At 37.9% G+C, this 15714-nt stretch overlaps 1 protein-coding gene across 4 annotated transcripts in view; it reads right to left on the reverse strand.

Moving 5' to 3' along the window:
- Positions 1-5043: 5043 nt before the first annotated feature.
- ACE (angiotensin I converting enzyme) overlaps positions 5044-15714 on the reverse strand; it is a 53279-nt gene continuing 42608 nt past the window's right edge. For all 4 annotated transcript variants that reach the window (XM_058183281.1, XM_058183284.1, XM_058183282.1 and 1 more), the window contains 6 exons: positions 14662-14885; positions 13927-14071; positions 9969-10067; positions 9727-9849; positions 7611-7798; positions 5044-7342 (listed from right to left, as the gene is read on the reverse strand). In XM_058183281.1, coding sequence (XP_058039264.1) covers positions 7164-7342; positions 7611-7798; positions 9727-9849; positions 9969-10067; positions 13927-14071; positions 14662-14885 — 958 coding nt within the window. In that variant the 3' untranslated portion in view covers positions 5044-7163. The remainder of the gene's footprint in view (positions 7343-7610; positions 7799-9726; positions 9850-9968; positions 10068-13926; positions 14072-14661; positions 14886-15714) is intronic.

Consider the following 15714-nt stretch of genomic DNA (forward strand, 5'->3'; position numbering starts at 1 on the left):
CTGAACGTTTTGTTCGGAGTGCGAAAGAAGCGCTATCACGAAGCGGCCCCGGCGATTGGCAGGCACAAATCGACGCATTCCTCACAGTCCAACACAGAACCCCCTGTGTGGCCACCGGCCGCAGCCCAGCTGAGCTATTAATGGGGCGGAAGCTACGGTGCCCGCTAGACCGGCTACACCCGAACTACGTGCAGGACGGGTTCAAAACAAAATCAGATAGAATCCGAGAGTTAAGCATAGGAGACTCAGTATGGGCACATAATTACAGCGACGGCCCAAACTGGAAGAGGGGGATAGTAATAGACAAAACGGGCCCCAAATCTTATCTAGTGGAACTGGACGATGGCAGAGTCTGGAGGCGCCACATAGATCAATTAAGAAACAGATTGAGCGATAAGGCAGAATCAGGCGAAACCAGCCCTGACTATGATTTAATTAACCCCACAGCTGACTGGAGCCGAGAACAAACAGAAATCGTAAGCAAAGAACCAAACAGAGACTTATCTGAGTCAGGCGAGGTCCAGCGACACCCTCCGGTCCCTCTAGAGGACAGCAGGCCCGAGCCGGCGAATAATCCAGGGCCGGATGGCCGGGAGGAGGAGCTCAGAGGAACGAAAAGTCCCTCCGGCACGCTCGACTCAACTCCAGAAAGTGAACTGCGCAGGTCCGGGAGAGTCAGGAGACGCCCCACGTACCTGCAGGACTACGTAGAGAAGTAGTATGCAAATATTGGCAAAGTGCTTTCTGGGAGGGAAGGAGTGTAATGTATTACTGTAAGTTTTGGCGGGAGTTTTAGGCGGGAAATATCTCGTCTCTGATTGGATGCAGCCTCAGGCTGAAGTGTATATAAGGAGAGGTTTTTCTCCAGAGTTTTGCTGGGTCACCCATTATTAAAGAGCTGTTGTCACTAACCTGGTCTCCTGCCTCGTCATTACCCAAACATAACAAAGCCAGTGCAGACTGCGGAGCAGAGGTGTTACACGGGAGCCTCGGGTGGCTCCCATTACTACTCGCGCAGCTGCATTCTGGACCAACTGCAGCCTCCAGGTGCACCTCAAGGGCAGCCCCATGTAGAGAGCATTGCAATAATCCAGCCGAGACGTAACCAGAGCGTGAGTGACTGTGCATAGGGCATCCCGGTCAAGGAAGGGACGCAACTGGCGCACCAAGCGAACCTGGTGGAAGGCCCTCCTGGAGACGGCCGCTAGATGTTCATCAAAAGACAGCCGTCCATCCAGGAGGACACCCAAGTTGCGAACCACCTCCTTTGGGGCCACTAACTCACCCCCAAAAGTCAGCTGCGGTTGCAGCTTATTTCTACTTATCTCCCTTTTTCTTTTGTTCTTGCACTTTTTATTTTTTGCTATTTTTTCCCCTTAAAGTTTAGTTTATACTAGTTGTTACCATTACAATACAAAAAATTAATAAAAATTATATACAAAAGTCAAAAAAATATATACAACACTTCTGGTTCATTTAACTATTTTGGGCAAAGCTGGAAAGGGAATCATTCCACCTGATTCATACAGCAAATAAAGATTCCTAGGAAATTTTTGTTTCCAAGAGTATAATTTTACTGAGCCAACGTGGATTCAGGAGTAGCAAAGCCAATTCTAAGAGTTTCACGTGCAAATAGCATAGTTAAACGTTCTCCTTTTCCCCTGGTCCTTCCATTGTCATTTTATTCCCTCCATTCAATACTGTCAATTCAGTTCAATTGTTTGGGTAACAGACTCTGCCTAGCAGACTTTCTTAGCAGGTGACCTTGAGTCTCAGATCTCTCTGGGTCAGTGCTCTTTGCACTCCCACCACCACCACCTTATACCTCCCCTTTATTCCAGTCTATTTCCCTCCCATGGCTTCTTGTTTGGCTGTGAGTGGGGTTTGTAAACCTGAGCCATGACAAGGAAGGGAACAGTTCAGGCTCATGCAAGCAATTTCATCCAGGGAGCTATGTTGATGACAGCTTTTTATCAGTGAATATGGATAAGTCACCTGCATGAAAGTGAAGAAAATTCAGAAGGAGTGAATGTGAGTGCATGTGCATGTATCCCACCTTTTCCTTTGATGAAATTATTGGCCTACCTAGGATCATGCCTCAAAAAGCAACTCTATAGGACCACTTTTGTTCTCTTTGTATAGTGGTTTAGTTTTTACTATTGCCTTAAAGTAAACATGGTGATTGCAGATGTTATTCTGGGAGACATATCTCTGCCCCACAATTTATTCTAGAATAGCCATATGGTGGCAGTCCTGCTGCCCTGCCCCCACGAGTACTGTTAATCAACAAACCCCAGGAAAATCATTTATGTAATCCTCCTGATGACCAAGTCCAAGCTGTTAGGATTAAAAACAGGTCCACTTTTTTACAAGGGTGATCAAAAGCGACTTTCAGGGCATCCTGTTCCCATCAGCACTTTCCGTAGAAGTAGCAGTAGCAAGAGCCATATTTTTCAATCATGCACGCAGGAAAAAACACTGAAGCAACAGAAGCAAACTGACATTTCAGAAATAGTTCTAAGCTCTTCTTCTCCATATAGCAGATTACTAAAATCAAGCCCATGAGCTTGAAATTTTAGTGTGTTTCTGACTCTAAAGGCAAAATTTTCTTATATAATGTTTGGGTTTGAACTTTCCTAAGGAGGCAAAACAGTAGTCAGGTTCTACCATATTTAGCACATACCACTTAGAAATGATGTCCATGTTGTGTTTTCGTATTCATACTAGAAGGATGCAATAATATTTATAACACTATCTTCTCTCCCTTACAGTCCATTCTCTCCTCCTCCCAGAAAATGTATTTGCTCATTTCAGAAATGCTTCAGGACTGAGGTTGCAGATCTGGTTGTTCGCTGAAGCCATAGAGTTGAGACTAATTATTTCTTCTCTGAGCAAAACTGATGGGCTAGAAATTTTCCAGCAATAGAAGACAGGCAAGTTCTTAGCATGCTAAGAGCATGTACAAGCAGTACTTTCTAAATCAGTGTTTCTCAACTTTGGGAAACATAGGATGCATCAACTTCAACTTCCAGAATTTGCCAACCAGCATGTTGAAGTGCATGTATCTTTGCCAAGATTGCAAAGTTGCCAAGATTGCAAAGTTGCCAAGATTGAGAATCATTGTTTTAAATATTAGCACCATCCAATATTAAATAATTAAATGATCGATTTTAATTTGCTCATATATTCAGGGACTTAAAACATTATTCCTTCCATCTTTTCTTAACCATCAGGAAGAAGGAAAGGAACAGCTTTACTTCTGAATAGTGGGTGGATTCTTAATTAAGGCTTAATTTGGGGATAGGGCTTGTATTGTGTGCAGATGTAAAAAATCAAGCTAGGATATACTTTTGGGGTAGGTCATATTTTCAGGGAAACACAGAATCTATCTATCTTTATCTGTCTGTCTGCCTGTCTGTTTGTATTATCATTTTATTTTGAGAGTGGGCATCAGAATTTCATTTTTTAATGTGTACCAGTGTGTTCACAGAAAAAGTGACAATAAAGGTCATCTCATCTCATCATCTCATCTCATCTCATCTCACCCCACCCCACCCCACCCCACCCCACTTTACCTATCTTCTCATCTTATCTGCAGGCCAGTGGATGGCAGGGAAGTAAAGGTTCACTGCCATGATTATTAAACTACACGCTGTTCCATTTTATCCCTATGCTGTTTAATTTCTGAAAAAAATCCTGGTTCAATTCACTTGGGATTGGAACTGTTGTTGGAAATCTGACTTTGGTTGCACTGACTCTTCAGCACTTCACACTGTATTGACCACAAGAGGCAGTGCAGTAGAGTTGAAGAGTTAGAATTTCTTCCTTCTTCCTTCTTCACCTTTCAATCTGCTTGCCTCTTTGCCTCTGTGACTGTTAACCTCTGGTGTTTCCTTCCTGCTTTTGCCTTCCTAGCATATTTGCTCTATTGTTCAAGTAAAGTTCCACTTCTGCAGGGATGCACTCAAATATCTTTCTTCCCATATTAATATGTTGGTGGTATGCAGCTCTGATTCATATCCTATTGAATCAGTCAATCTGTGCAGATGTGTGCATCTAACAATGGATCATACAAGGGTCTCATTGGGACTGAATCCCCCAATAAAAAGAGGGTCTTTGGGTTAGTTTCTAGGCTCAGGAATGGGATAAACAAGTATGCAGCTTGAATATGACTTTGGCAAAAGGTGGTGTTTTTGTTTTTTTTACTGTGATAGCCTCCTCAATAGTTTATGGTAAGGCAACTTTTCATCTTGATTACAACTCTTGTCTATTATGCGAGGTGACATGATATGCATAAAATACAGAATTCTGCACTTGTATATTATAAGGAATACAGTGGTGGGTTTCAAAAATTTTTACTACCGGTTCTGTGGGGGTAGCTTGATGGGCATGGCATGGCTTCGTGGGTGTGGCTTGGTGGGCATAGCAGGGGAAGGATATTGTAAAATCTCCATTCCCATCCCACTCCAGGGGAAGGTTACTGCAAAATCCCAATTTCCTCCCAAACAGCTGGGACTTGGGAGGCAGAGAATAGATGGGAGTGGGGCCAGTCAGAATTTCTACTACCAGTTCTTTGAACTACTCAAAATTTCCGCTACTGGTTCTCCAGAACTGGTCAGAACCTGCTGAAACCCACCTCTGAAGGAATACCATATACAGTATATTACATTGATTTTCAAAGAACTACCTATTTATCAATAAATGTTTTTGCCTGACTTTAAGGTTCTGCTATGTAAATTCTAATTCACCCTGCTCGCCACTACTGAAGGGCTGTAGATTTTGGAAAGAAATGGGAGATGCTCTTTTATTTTGGCTGACAGGTTACAAAATGCTCTCCTCCTGGACATTCAGCTTTATTTTAATGATAGATTCAGAGCCTGCCATTTATACCAATGTTTGGAATTTACTGAATGAAGCTTGTTTTGTTTTGCTTGTAAATGTTCTAATGATGATCATTATAGAGATTATTATGCTAGATTACTCATTTTCCTAATATATCTATCAGATGCATTGGTGTAGTCAAAAGCTATAAGATGGATATTTTAATAGGGTAGCATTTTTTAAAATTTATTTGTCAAACACAACAGTATATATAAGTATAAGCATGAAATAATTATACAAATTGGATACAGTCAAAGGGAACATTAGGACAGGAACAGTAGGCACACTGGTGCTGTTATGCACACCCCTTACAGACCTCTTAGGAATGGGGGAAGGTCAATAGTAGATAGTCTTTGGTTAAAGCTTTGGAGATTTTGGGAAGAGACCACAGAGTTAGGTAGTGTATTCCAGACATTTACAACTCTGTTACTAAAGTCATATTTTCTACAATCAAGATTGGATGTATTTGGAAGAGTGATTTCCTTTCCTCAAATACTTGTCTTGTAATCGATTTGTGATTTCTTCCTTGTTCTTTCACAAAGAAACGAAAAAGACAGTGAAAATACAGAGACTGATACATTTTAATTGTCATTCATGCACCAAAACAGACTTTTAAAAACTTCTCGGCATGATCACATAAAACATATGTTCAACTTCTGAAGAAATCTGACACAGCTCTTGTTAGATAATATATTCTTTGCCTGAGTTACAGTAAGCCTGATAGAATTTACCAGTTCTTCAAATGAATATATGAAGAAAGGCATTGGGTCAACAGTGATTTAAATTGTACAGCTATACCCATTACCCCAACTTGATCACATTGCTTTATTTTTTCTTCTTCTTTTCCCCTTGTACAAAAATTCAGGTATTATTTATAATAAATAAATGTTTTTGTTTTGGCTCTTGCATAATCAAAAGGTTTGTTGAATTTATTACAAGTCAAGTACTTTTGTTGGCACATTTGCCCTGTTTGTACATGGGTGCCCCCTTATGGGAGTGTTCTCAGTTGGGTAAGTGAACACAAATGCATAGCTATCCACATTCCAATTATTCCTTGCAAATAGGATACACACATACTCTCCCCAGCCATATATTTGCATATTAGCCATAGAGCATGTATGCAAACAACATACTCACATTCTCTGTAGAGACACTCAAACCAGGGGTGAAATGCTCCCGGATTGGACTGGCTTGCACGATCCGGTAGCAATGGTGGCTGCTGGTTTGGAGGACCAGTAGCAAAAATTCCTGGCCACGCCCCCCTGCCTCTGCTGAGCCGCACCATCTGCAGAGTTTTTTTTTTTTTACTTTTAAAAGCCGGTTTTGCTTCAGCCGAAATATGCCTTTAAAAGTAAAAAAAAGCCTTTGAGGATTCCGCCCTTCAGCTGAGATCAGCAAAGACTTTAAACTTTAAAAAAAAAAAATTAAAGTCTCCTCTGGCGATCTCACCTGAGTTCCTCATCAGCAGAACCTTACTTGTATTCTTATTTGTAGAAAACATGTTTTCTACAAGTAAGAGTAGAGATTCTAAGGCACTTACCTGATTACTGATGAACGCATGGCTCTTTTTCCAGCCCGAAAGCAGTTTCACTTTCAGCCAGACAGAATCAATTGCTTAGCCAAACTATTTCCTCGGCGATCAACTGGCTGGCTTTGCTGGCTGAGGAACTATGGGATTTGAAGTCCACAATAAAATAAAATAAAATAAAATAATAAAATATTTGTCAAGCTTTCTGAGATTTGGTGTGTTTCTGTAGTGTTTCACTCTAGCTACACAAACACACAAAATCTCAGAAAGCTGTATGTGGCATTTTGTGTGTGTGTGTGTGTGTGTGTGTGTGTAAAGTGTGAAAGTTGGTTTTTGAGCTTTTTGTGGCTGTGTGAAGTGTGAAGTGAAGCTGCTTTTACATTGTGTGTGAGTCAGTTGTGTTGTGTTGTGTTGTGTGTGTGTAAAGTGTGAAAGTTGGTTTTTGGTACCTCTTATTGTTTTTTATACTTTGTTAATTATTTTTATTATTGGCCACGCCCACCCAGTCATCTGACCACCAAGCCACGCCCACCAATTAAGCCACGTCCACAGAACCGGTAGGGAAAATTTTTAGATTTCACCCCTGACTCAAACCTATCTTACACACTCACAAAAGCAATATTAGTTTCTATTCTAAATGCAGATATATCTGGTCTCTCTCATTCAGCCACACATATACACATACAAAATTTTCTTCAACTCTTTTTCGCACTCATTTGGAGGCATAGTAGAAAACAGGTTAAACACATTCAATTCATTTCAGTTCCATTTCTGAACTAGTTCTGTAGGATTTCCTTCTTTTAAGGAAATATTTGATGCCCAAGGCTACTGTGATAATAAGAAGAATAAGCCCAATTGCAAGCAAAATCCACTGTCCTGCTTCTATTTGACTGCTGCTCAGTGACATCCCAAGGAAACTGACTTCTGGTTCACCTAAGAAAGAACCAAGAAAAAAGCATAATGAATGGATTTAAGTAAGCTCATCTTAGAAGGCATAGAATCAAACTAAGCTGCATTTTTAAAAAAAAAGCGCTAAGCAGGGTATAGGGGGAAGAAGGAAAAGGAGGGCATTAACTTTGTTCCCACTGTAGTCTTGCTATTTCACTATCCACAATCAGCAGAAAGCTTAAAGGGTCTATGTGCAAACTTCCCCCTCCAGTCCTCATTTTTGGAAAATACCAATGTTGAAACTTTTAAATACCTGCATAAGCCTGCCAGGTGTATTCAGGCCAACCCAGAGTTTCATTGTTTTCCCTGTTCTTTTCAATGAGCCACCTTGTCAGTGGTTCAAAATAGGTCAGCAAAGCTTCAGCGGACATGTTGGGCTGCCCTGTAATATTTTGCATGACTTCAGGCCATGGCCTGCTGAAACCCAGCTTCAAGGCATCCCTGCAAAAAGAAATTGTTTGTAGAAGATGTACATGTGCACTCCTCCCTCCCTCTGGAAACATAACATAAACATAACCTAAGCTTAACTCACAGAATCATCTATTGTAATGTCCTTCCTGTTAAAGACTACTTCAGCTTTAATTGCAATAATACTAGAGCAATCAATAGATTTAAACTTAATGTCAACCGCTTTAATCTAGATTGCAGAAAATATGACTTCTGTAACAGAATCATCAGTGCTTGGAATACTTTACCTGACTCTGTGGTCTCTTCCCATAATCCTAAAAGTTTTATCCAAAAACTTTCTACTATTGACCTCGCCCCATTCCTAAGAGGACCATAAGGGGCGTGCATAAGCGCACAAACGTGCCTACCGTTCCTGTCCTATTGTTTTTCTTTTCTTCTTCCTATATATATGCTTATACCTCCTTATATTTACTCATATATGTGTTTATTTACTATATAATCTTTTTGTATGATACCTACATATCTTGTTGTGACAAAATAAAATAAATAAAATAAATAAATAAATAAATAAATAAAACATTGTTTTGGTAAATGAAGCTAAAGGCACATCTATATAGAATTCTGTATTTTACTGAAGCCAGCCAGATCCTTATTAGCAATCTAAAGAGACCTTTGCGTATCATCCTTTATTTTATAAATCTACACAATAGATTTTCACCTAGTAGTAGAATTTTTGGTATTTTTCTCTTTCTTAATTTACGAAGATGCCAGTTTCTTAATGGGCGCTTTTTTGCCTTGCGTAGTTTTTTTTCCCCCTAACCCAACTGTTGCCTTGCTATATCTCAGCATTTTTGTTACAATCTACTTTTGCTTTTGTATCTGACATCCCACCCAAGGATACTGTTTTGTTATTAGACAAGTCTCTTCACTGTTGACTACTGAAACGGCACAAATACAGAATATATGATTTGTTGGTATTATTTGAGTTGGGAGTTATTTAGCTGGGGGTCAGCTGAAGTTTTGGGAATGAAGCCGAATTACACTGTAAGCCGCCCTGAGTCTTCGGAGAAGGGCGGGGTATAAATGTAAACAAAAACAAACAAACAAAAAAATTAAATGGTCCCTTGCATGAACTAGTACATATTTTGAACTCTCTGCAACAATAGACATTTGTTTAGTTGTGTGATGGCAATAATTCAATGTGTATCTTGTCAGTTGAAATAGCACTGTACCAGACAATAAAACATTTTTATCTGACAAATAATGGTCTTAAGCTTGATGATTTAAAACATCAGAATGAAATCCAAGAAAATTGGAAGACCAAATTACCCACCAGTAAATGGCCAAGACCTTTGTTGATAACTTTCAAATTTAAAATGCTAGTTTTGTTTCAATTTGATTAGTATCAGTTCCCCAATCTTTGGAGCTACCTGTAATTAATCAAAACTTGCTAATTTATTTTTGAATGAGGCAGAAAATTCCCTAAGTATCATTCAGTAGCAGTTCAAGACAATTAAATGCCTAATAATTTTTTTGTCCTTTTCTAATATTTAAACTATTCAGTCACCTGCCTTGCTGAGCCAACTTTACCAGTTTCTTTATAAGGATGATGCTTAGGGTTTAGCAAAAAAATGTTTTTAAAAATTGCATTTTAAAGCTAATTTGTAGGCATTTTCAGAACCATTACAGAATCCAAAATTATTTGAAATTCTGCAATGCAGTTACCAAGAACAATTTATCATGTACTAGGGGAAAGCCAGTACAAACCTTAATATTTAGGAAAATAATATGCAAAATGCATTGTATTAGAAAAATACAGAAACTATATGCTTAAAAATAGATATGTTTAGAGAAATAAATTTTAGTGCATAATTTTAAAAAGTCTCATTTGATGAATTTGACATATTTGCAAAAAACCTGAGAAAATGTAAAATTTACACACCTCAGGGCAACATACTCACCCTAAGATTTTCCCAGCTTCTTTAGACTGGTAAATGTCACATTTGTATAAAGGTCCAGTATGGCCAGCAACTTTGCACAGAGCTTCATGAAACTGAAATTGGATTATAAAACTGACAAAGTACCTGGAAGAGAAATGGAAGAGATAAAAAGGGGAAGTCAAGGCCATTCTAGGAAAAAGTGGTGATTGTAACATTTCATAAGTCACAGAGGTACACAAACCAGCAAAAAAATATATCCTTACCTGACATATGGGACATTAGCAGGAATATGGAATTTTGCTCCTGCATCAAAATCTTCTTCTGATCTTGGTGTAGGAGGACATAAACCCTGGTATTTCAATCTATAGATGTAGGGTACATTGAGAGAAGATAACGTTCATTAAGGAATTTGAAAAATGAAATAGTTTCAAGAGCTATATTCACCGGATTGAAAAATAATTATTTTTCCTTTCTATGGAAAAATCTAAAACACCTTCTGAATTTCTTTTTCCTTCAGGACCTTTCTGAATCATTTCGCACATGTTGCCGCAAAAACTATACAAATGATTTGTTCCCAAAGGAACAATATTTTTAGTCCAGAGTTGCTTTTATTAGTGAGATAAGCAGTGCATGAATGAATGACTTTTTTAAATCTCCTAGAATTCCTTCAGCAAAAATAATGCACAGGGTAGATTTGAAAGGGGAATACTTTTCCAAGTATTATCTTAGGAAGCCCCCTAAATATAAATTATTATATTTATTTATTTTTATTTATTTTATTTATTTATTTTGTCACAACAATATATATAAGCATAAGCATGAAAATAACTATCTAATATATAAGCATATATATAAGCATAAGTATGTAATAACTATATTAATTGGATATAATGAAAGGAAACAATTGGACAGGAATGGTAGGCACACTTGTGCTCTTATGCACGCCCCTTACAGACCTCTTAGGAATGGGGTGAGGTCAATAGTAGACAGTTTTTGGTTAAAGCTTTGGGGATTTTGAGAAGAGACCACAGAGTCAGGTAGTGTGTTCCAAGTATTAATAACTCTGTTACAGAAGTCATATTTTCTGCAATCAAGATTGAAGCAGTTAATATTAAGTTTAAATCTATTGTTTGCTCTTGTATTGTTGTGATTGAAGCTGAAGTAGTCTTTAACAGGAAGGACATCGCAATAGATGATTCTATTAGTTAAACACAGGTCCTGTCGAAGGCAGCGGAGTTCTAAGTTTTCTAAACCCAAGATTTCAAGTCTGGTGGCATAAGGTATTTTGTTGTATTGAGAGGAGTGGAGAACTCTTCTTGTAAAATATTTCTGGACACGTCCAATTGTATTGATGTCTGAAATGTGGTATGGATTCCAGACAGGTGAGCTGTATTTAAGAATTGGTCTAGCAAATGTTTTATATGCTCTGGTTAGTAGTGTAGTGTTTCTGGAGAAGAAGCTACGCAAGATTAGGTTTGCAACTCTTAAAGCCTTTTTTGCGATGTAGTTGCAGTGGGCTTTGGTGCTTAGATCATTTGAAATGAAAACTCCAAGGTCTTTAATGGGGTGGGGGTCATCTACAAGGTAATGTCCATCGAGTTTGTATTTAGTGTTTAGATTCTTTTTTCCAATGTGTAAGACAGAGCATTTGCTGGTTGAGATTTGGAGTTGCCAAGTTTTTGACCATTCGGACACAAAGTCAAAGTCTTTTTGAATGGTAGCCACATTGTTGGTAGTATTAAATAGTTTGACATTGTCAGCGAAAAGAACACAATTACTTTTAATATAGTCACAGAGATCATTAATGTCTAATATGAAGAGTGTTGGTCCAAGAACACTGGCTTGGGGAATGCTGCTATTGACAGGAACAGGATTTTTTTTTATTATTTAATTTGTCACAACAGTATACATAAACATTGTCATAGTAAAAAAAGAAAAACATATCATGAAATATATATATATACATATATATGTATGTATGTAAGGGATATGCATAGCTATATTAATTAGAAATAATAAAGAGAACAATAGGACAGGAACGGTAGGCACTTTTGTGCTCTTATGCACGCCCCTTATAGTCCTCTTAGGAATGGGGTGAGGTCAATAGTAGACAGTTTTTGGTTGAAGATTTTGGGATTTTTTATAGAGACTATGGAGTCAGGTAATGAGTTCCAAGCAGTAACAACTCTGTTGCAGAAGTCATATTTTCTGCAATCAAGTTTGAAGCGGTTGACATTAAGCTTGAATCTATTTTTTGCTCTTGTAATATTGCGATTGAAGCTGAAGTAGTCATTTACAGGAAGGATATTGCAATAGATGATTTTGTGTGTTAAACACAGGTCATGTCAAGTCGACGTAATTGTAAGTTTTCTAATCCCAGGATTTCAAGCCTGGTGGCATAAGGTATTTTGTTGTTTTCGGAGGAGTGAAGAACTCTTCTAGTAAAATATTTCTGGACGCGTTCTATTGTATTTATGTCAGAGATGTGGTGTGGGTTCCAGACTGATGAGCAGTATTCAAGAATAGGTCTGGCAAATGTTTTGTATGCTCTAGTTAGTAGTGTAGAGTTTTTGGAAAAGAAGCTGCGTAAAATTAGGTTAACTACTTTTAGAGCCTTTTTTGCTATGTAGTTGCAGTGGGCTTTGGCATTTAGGTCATTTGATATGAGAACTCCAAGATCTTTGACAGGGTGAGGGTCGTCAGTAAGGTAATGACCATCAAGTTTGTACTTGTTGATAGGATTCTTTTTTCCAATATGTAAGACTGAGCATTTGCTGGTAGAGATTTGGAGTTGCCAAGTTTTAGACCAATCAGAAACTAAGTCGAGGTCTTCTTGAAGGGTAGAAGTATTGTTAGTGGTATTAAATAGTTTGACATCGTCAGCAAAGAGAACACAATAACTTGAGATGAGGTCACAGAGATCATTTATGTATAGTATGAAGAGCGTTGGACCAAGAACACTACCTTGGGGAACGCCACTTTTGACAGGAACAGGATTTGATATAGCGTTACCAATTTTGACCACTTGTTGTCTGTTTGACAGGAAGGCGTTTATCCAATTGTGAAGAGGTCCCGAAATGCCATAGGATTTTAGTTTGAGGAGTAGTTTATCATGTACTACTGAATCAAAAGCTTTGCAGAAATCTATGTAGATTGCATCTATTGCTTTACCTTGATCAAGGTGGGTAGTCCATATGTTTTTGCAATGAAGAAGTTGTAAGTTGTAAGTTACAAGACTTGTTACAAATAATTAATTACATTAATTATTATTTAAAAATAATAATTAATTAAAATAATTACAAATTACAAGATTTGATAGGGCACTGCCTATTTTGTTGTCTGTTTGACAGGAACGCTGTTATCCAATTGTGGAGGGATCCGGAGATGCTGTAGGATTTTAGTTTTAGGAGAAGTTTGTCATGTACCACTGAGTCAAAAGCTTTACAGAAGTCTATATAAATTGCATCTATTGTTTTGCCTTGATCAAGATTTGTAGTCCATATGTTTTTGCAGTGAAGAAGTTATAAGTTACATGATAATTTTTTTCTGAAACCAAATTGTTTATTAGAGAGTAGATTGTTTCTAGGTGGAGGATAATGGATTGGTTGATGATAGATTCCATAACTTTACAAGTGACGCAGCAGAGAGAGATTGGTCTGTAATTTTCAACTAAGCTGGCGTCTCCTTTTTTGAAGACAGAGATGACCATGGCTAGTGACCAAAGTTTGGGAAGGGAACTGGTCGTGAAGGCTTTTCCAAAGAATATGCTTAGGGGTTTTGCTATAACAGTGGAAAGCTTTTTTAAGAAGTATGCACATAGTCCATCAGGTCCTATAGATAGGGATAGTTTCAGTTTGCGAAGATCTTTTTCAACATTTTCTTCAGTGAAATCTATATGTGTTAGGTCGTTGTTGGTGCAGTTGGGGAATGTCGGGTATGAGCCCTTACTGTTAAGAAAGACTGAGCCGAAGAATGTTAAAGAGGTTTGCTTTAACTGTTTCATCATTATTTTCTTATATTTTGGACTTTAGCTCTGACTGAAATAATTCAGTTATGATTATGTTTACTCTCAAACAAGCCATCTATTAGCCATGTATTGACTTCACTTTCTGTAGTTTTGGGCCTGACTTGGTTCCCTTCTTTGTAAATTCTTGACATTTAATTCTGACAGAACAATACCAAAATATCAATCTACTTACTAAACAGTTGCAAATTAATTACCTGAGATTCCACCATTGTTGGTTGTACTCATTTTTTGGAATACGCCCATCAAAGACTTTCCATCTCCATTGGTCAATCAGGTAGCCAAAGGGCAGGAAAGCAATCTTATCCAGTGCAATGCTCATTAGATAGTTGATATCACTCTCTGACCAAGAAGAAAATGTTTTTAACAGATCAAGGTACCTATCAAGTCTTCTGCTTTATGTCTTCTACTGCCTTTACTGTGATTCATGTCTTACATTTTTTTCCTTTCAGCCCCTAATCTTAATTGGCAAATTGTACAATATTACAATATTTTTAATAGTTGTGTCTCTGTTTCTGTGTGTGTGTCTCTCTCTCTTTCTCTCTGTGTTTCTGTCTCTATCACTCTGTCTCTGTCTCTCTTTCTCTCTGTGTGTGTCTCTCTCTGCCTCAATCTCTCTGCCTCTTTCTATCACACACACACACAATCCCCCAAAACTAATCTGTCTGCAATTAAATATTTAATTCAAAATATCTCACTCTAATATTAAAAACCAGCATGGGATGAAAAACAACACAATCAATTAATATTTTGTATTGGAAATATGCAAGATGAATTTGATTCAGAAAGATAAATGTCTCTACCCAAATCACAAATACATCTTAATGGGTTATAAGACACCATGAATCTGATGCACCAGTGCTGAACATTTTTAAAAAAAACACCTGAAGCTGATAGATCTACCTTGTAATAAAGTGTCCCTATTTGCTTACCAATGTTGTCTTCCAAATGTTCAAGCAGCTTGATTTTATACAAATGCTTTGGGGTTGACACTGATAAAGCCATAACATCACCAATGGCTTCATGGAATCCTGGATTGGCCCCATCACGAAATGAAATCGGCTGATCTTTATACTGCAAAAAGTATTGGACATGTCCCATTTCATGGTGAACTGTTATTAAATCATCCATGTTCACAACAGTGCATTGTTTTATCCTGAAACAAGAAAATAATAAAAATGAGATGAAGAATCTCTTGAGAAGAATGGAATAACCAAGTAATTTCTCAGCAGTTTATAAAATAACATGCACAATCCGGGTCCTAGAGAACCATAGGTAGAATATTAATTTATTTCACCTGGTCTAATTGCAGTGGTGTTTATCATTAATTGATTACTGTCAGTTGCTTGCTTCTTCGTTCTTTATAAGCTTATCTCAGAAAGATACTTACAGAACAATGTCTCCTAATGATTTTTGCATGTGAACTGAGCCACAAAGTACAACAAAGAAATACGCACCCATTCTCTCCCAGGTCCAAATATAGCCGTCCACCTGGGCCCAATTATCAAGTAATATTTGGAACAAGTATGTACATCCCACATGTCATCAGTAATTACAGGGTATCCTTTGAAAGACAAGACTGCAACCTCAAAAGGCCATCAAATCTCTTACTAAACTCAACCCAGAGAGATTTTAAGAAATGTTTCAGAAAATTTATTAAGAAGCAATTTCTTTACAGACCACTGAGTTGAGTTCAACATGTGATATTGGAATATGAGATTAGTGTGTGGACATACTAGTCAGAAATAGGGCCAAGAATGTTTGCTATATGAAAATAACATGAAAGCAGTTCTAGAGAGACCTGCAGGGTGAAAAACAGTATGTCATTCTGGGATATAGTTTGAAATGTACAAACAGTAGGATTAATCCCAAATGTGACTCATGTCCCCCTGGAGCACTAGTTTATACTATAATTCCTAGTAAAATACAGTAAGGGATACTGGTAAGTAACAAACCATAAACGTATTTCAACTACAATGAGCCAT

Source organism: Ahaetulla prasina, chromosome 4 (assembly GCF_028640845.1).
Source record: "Ahaetulla prasina isolate Xishuangbanna chromosome 4, ASM2864084v1, whole genome shotgun sequence".
Classification (NCBI taxonomy): Eukaryota; Metazoa; Chordata; class Lepidosauria; order Squamata; family Colubridae; genus Ahaetulla; species Ahaetulla prasina.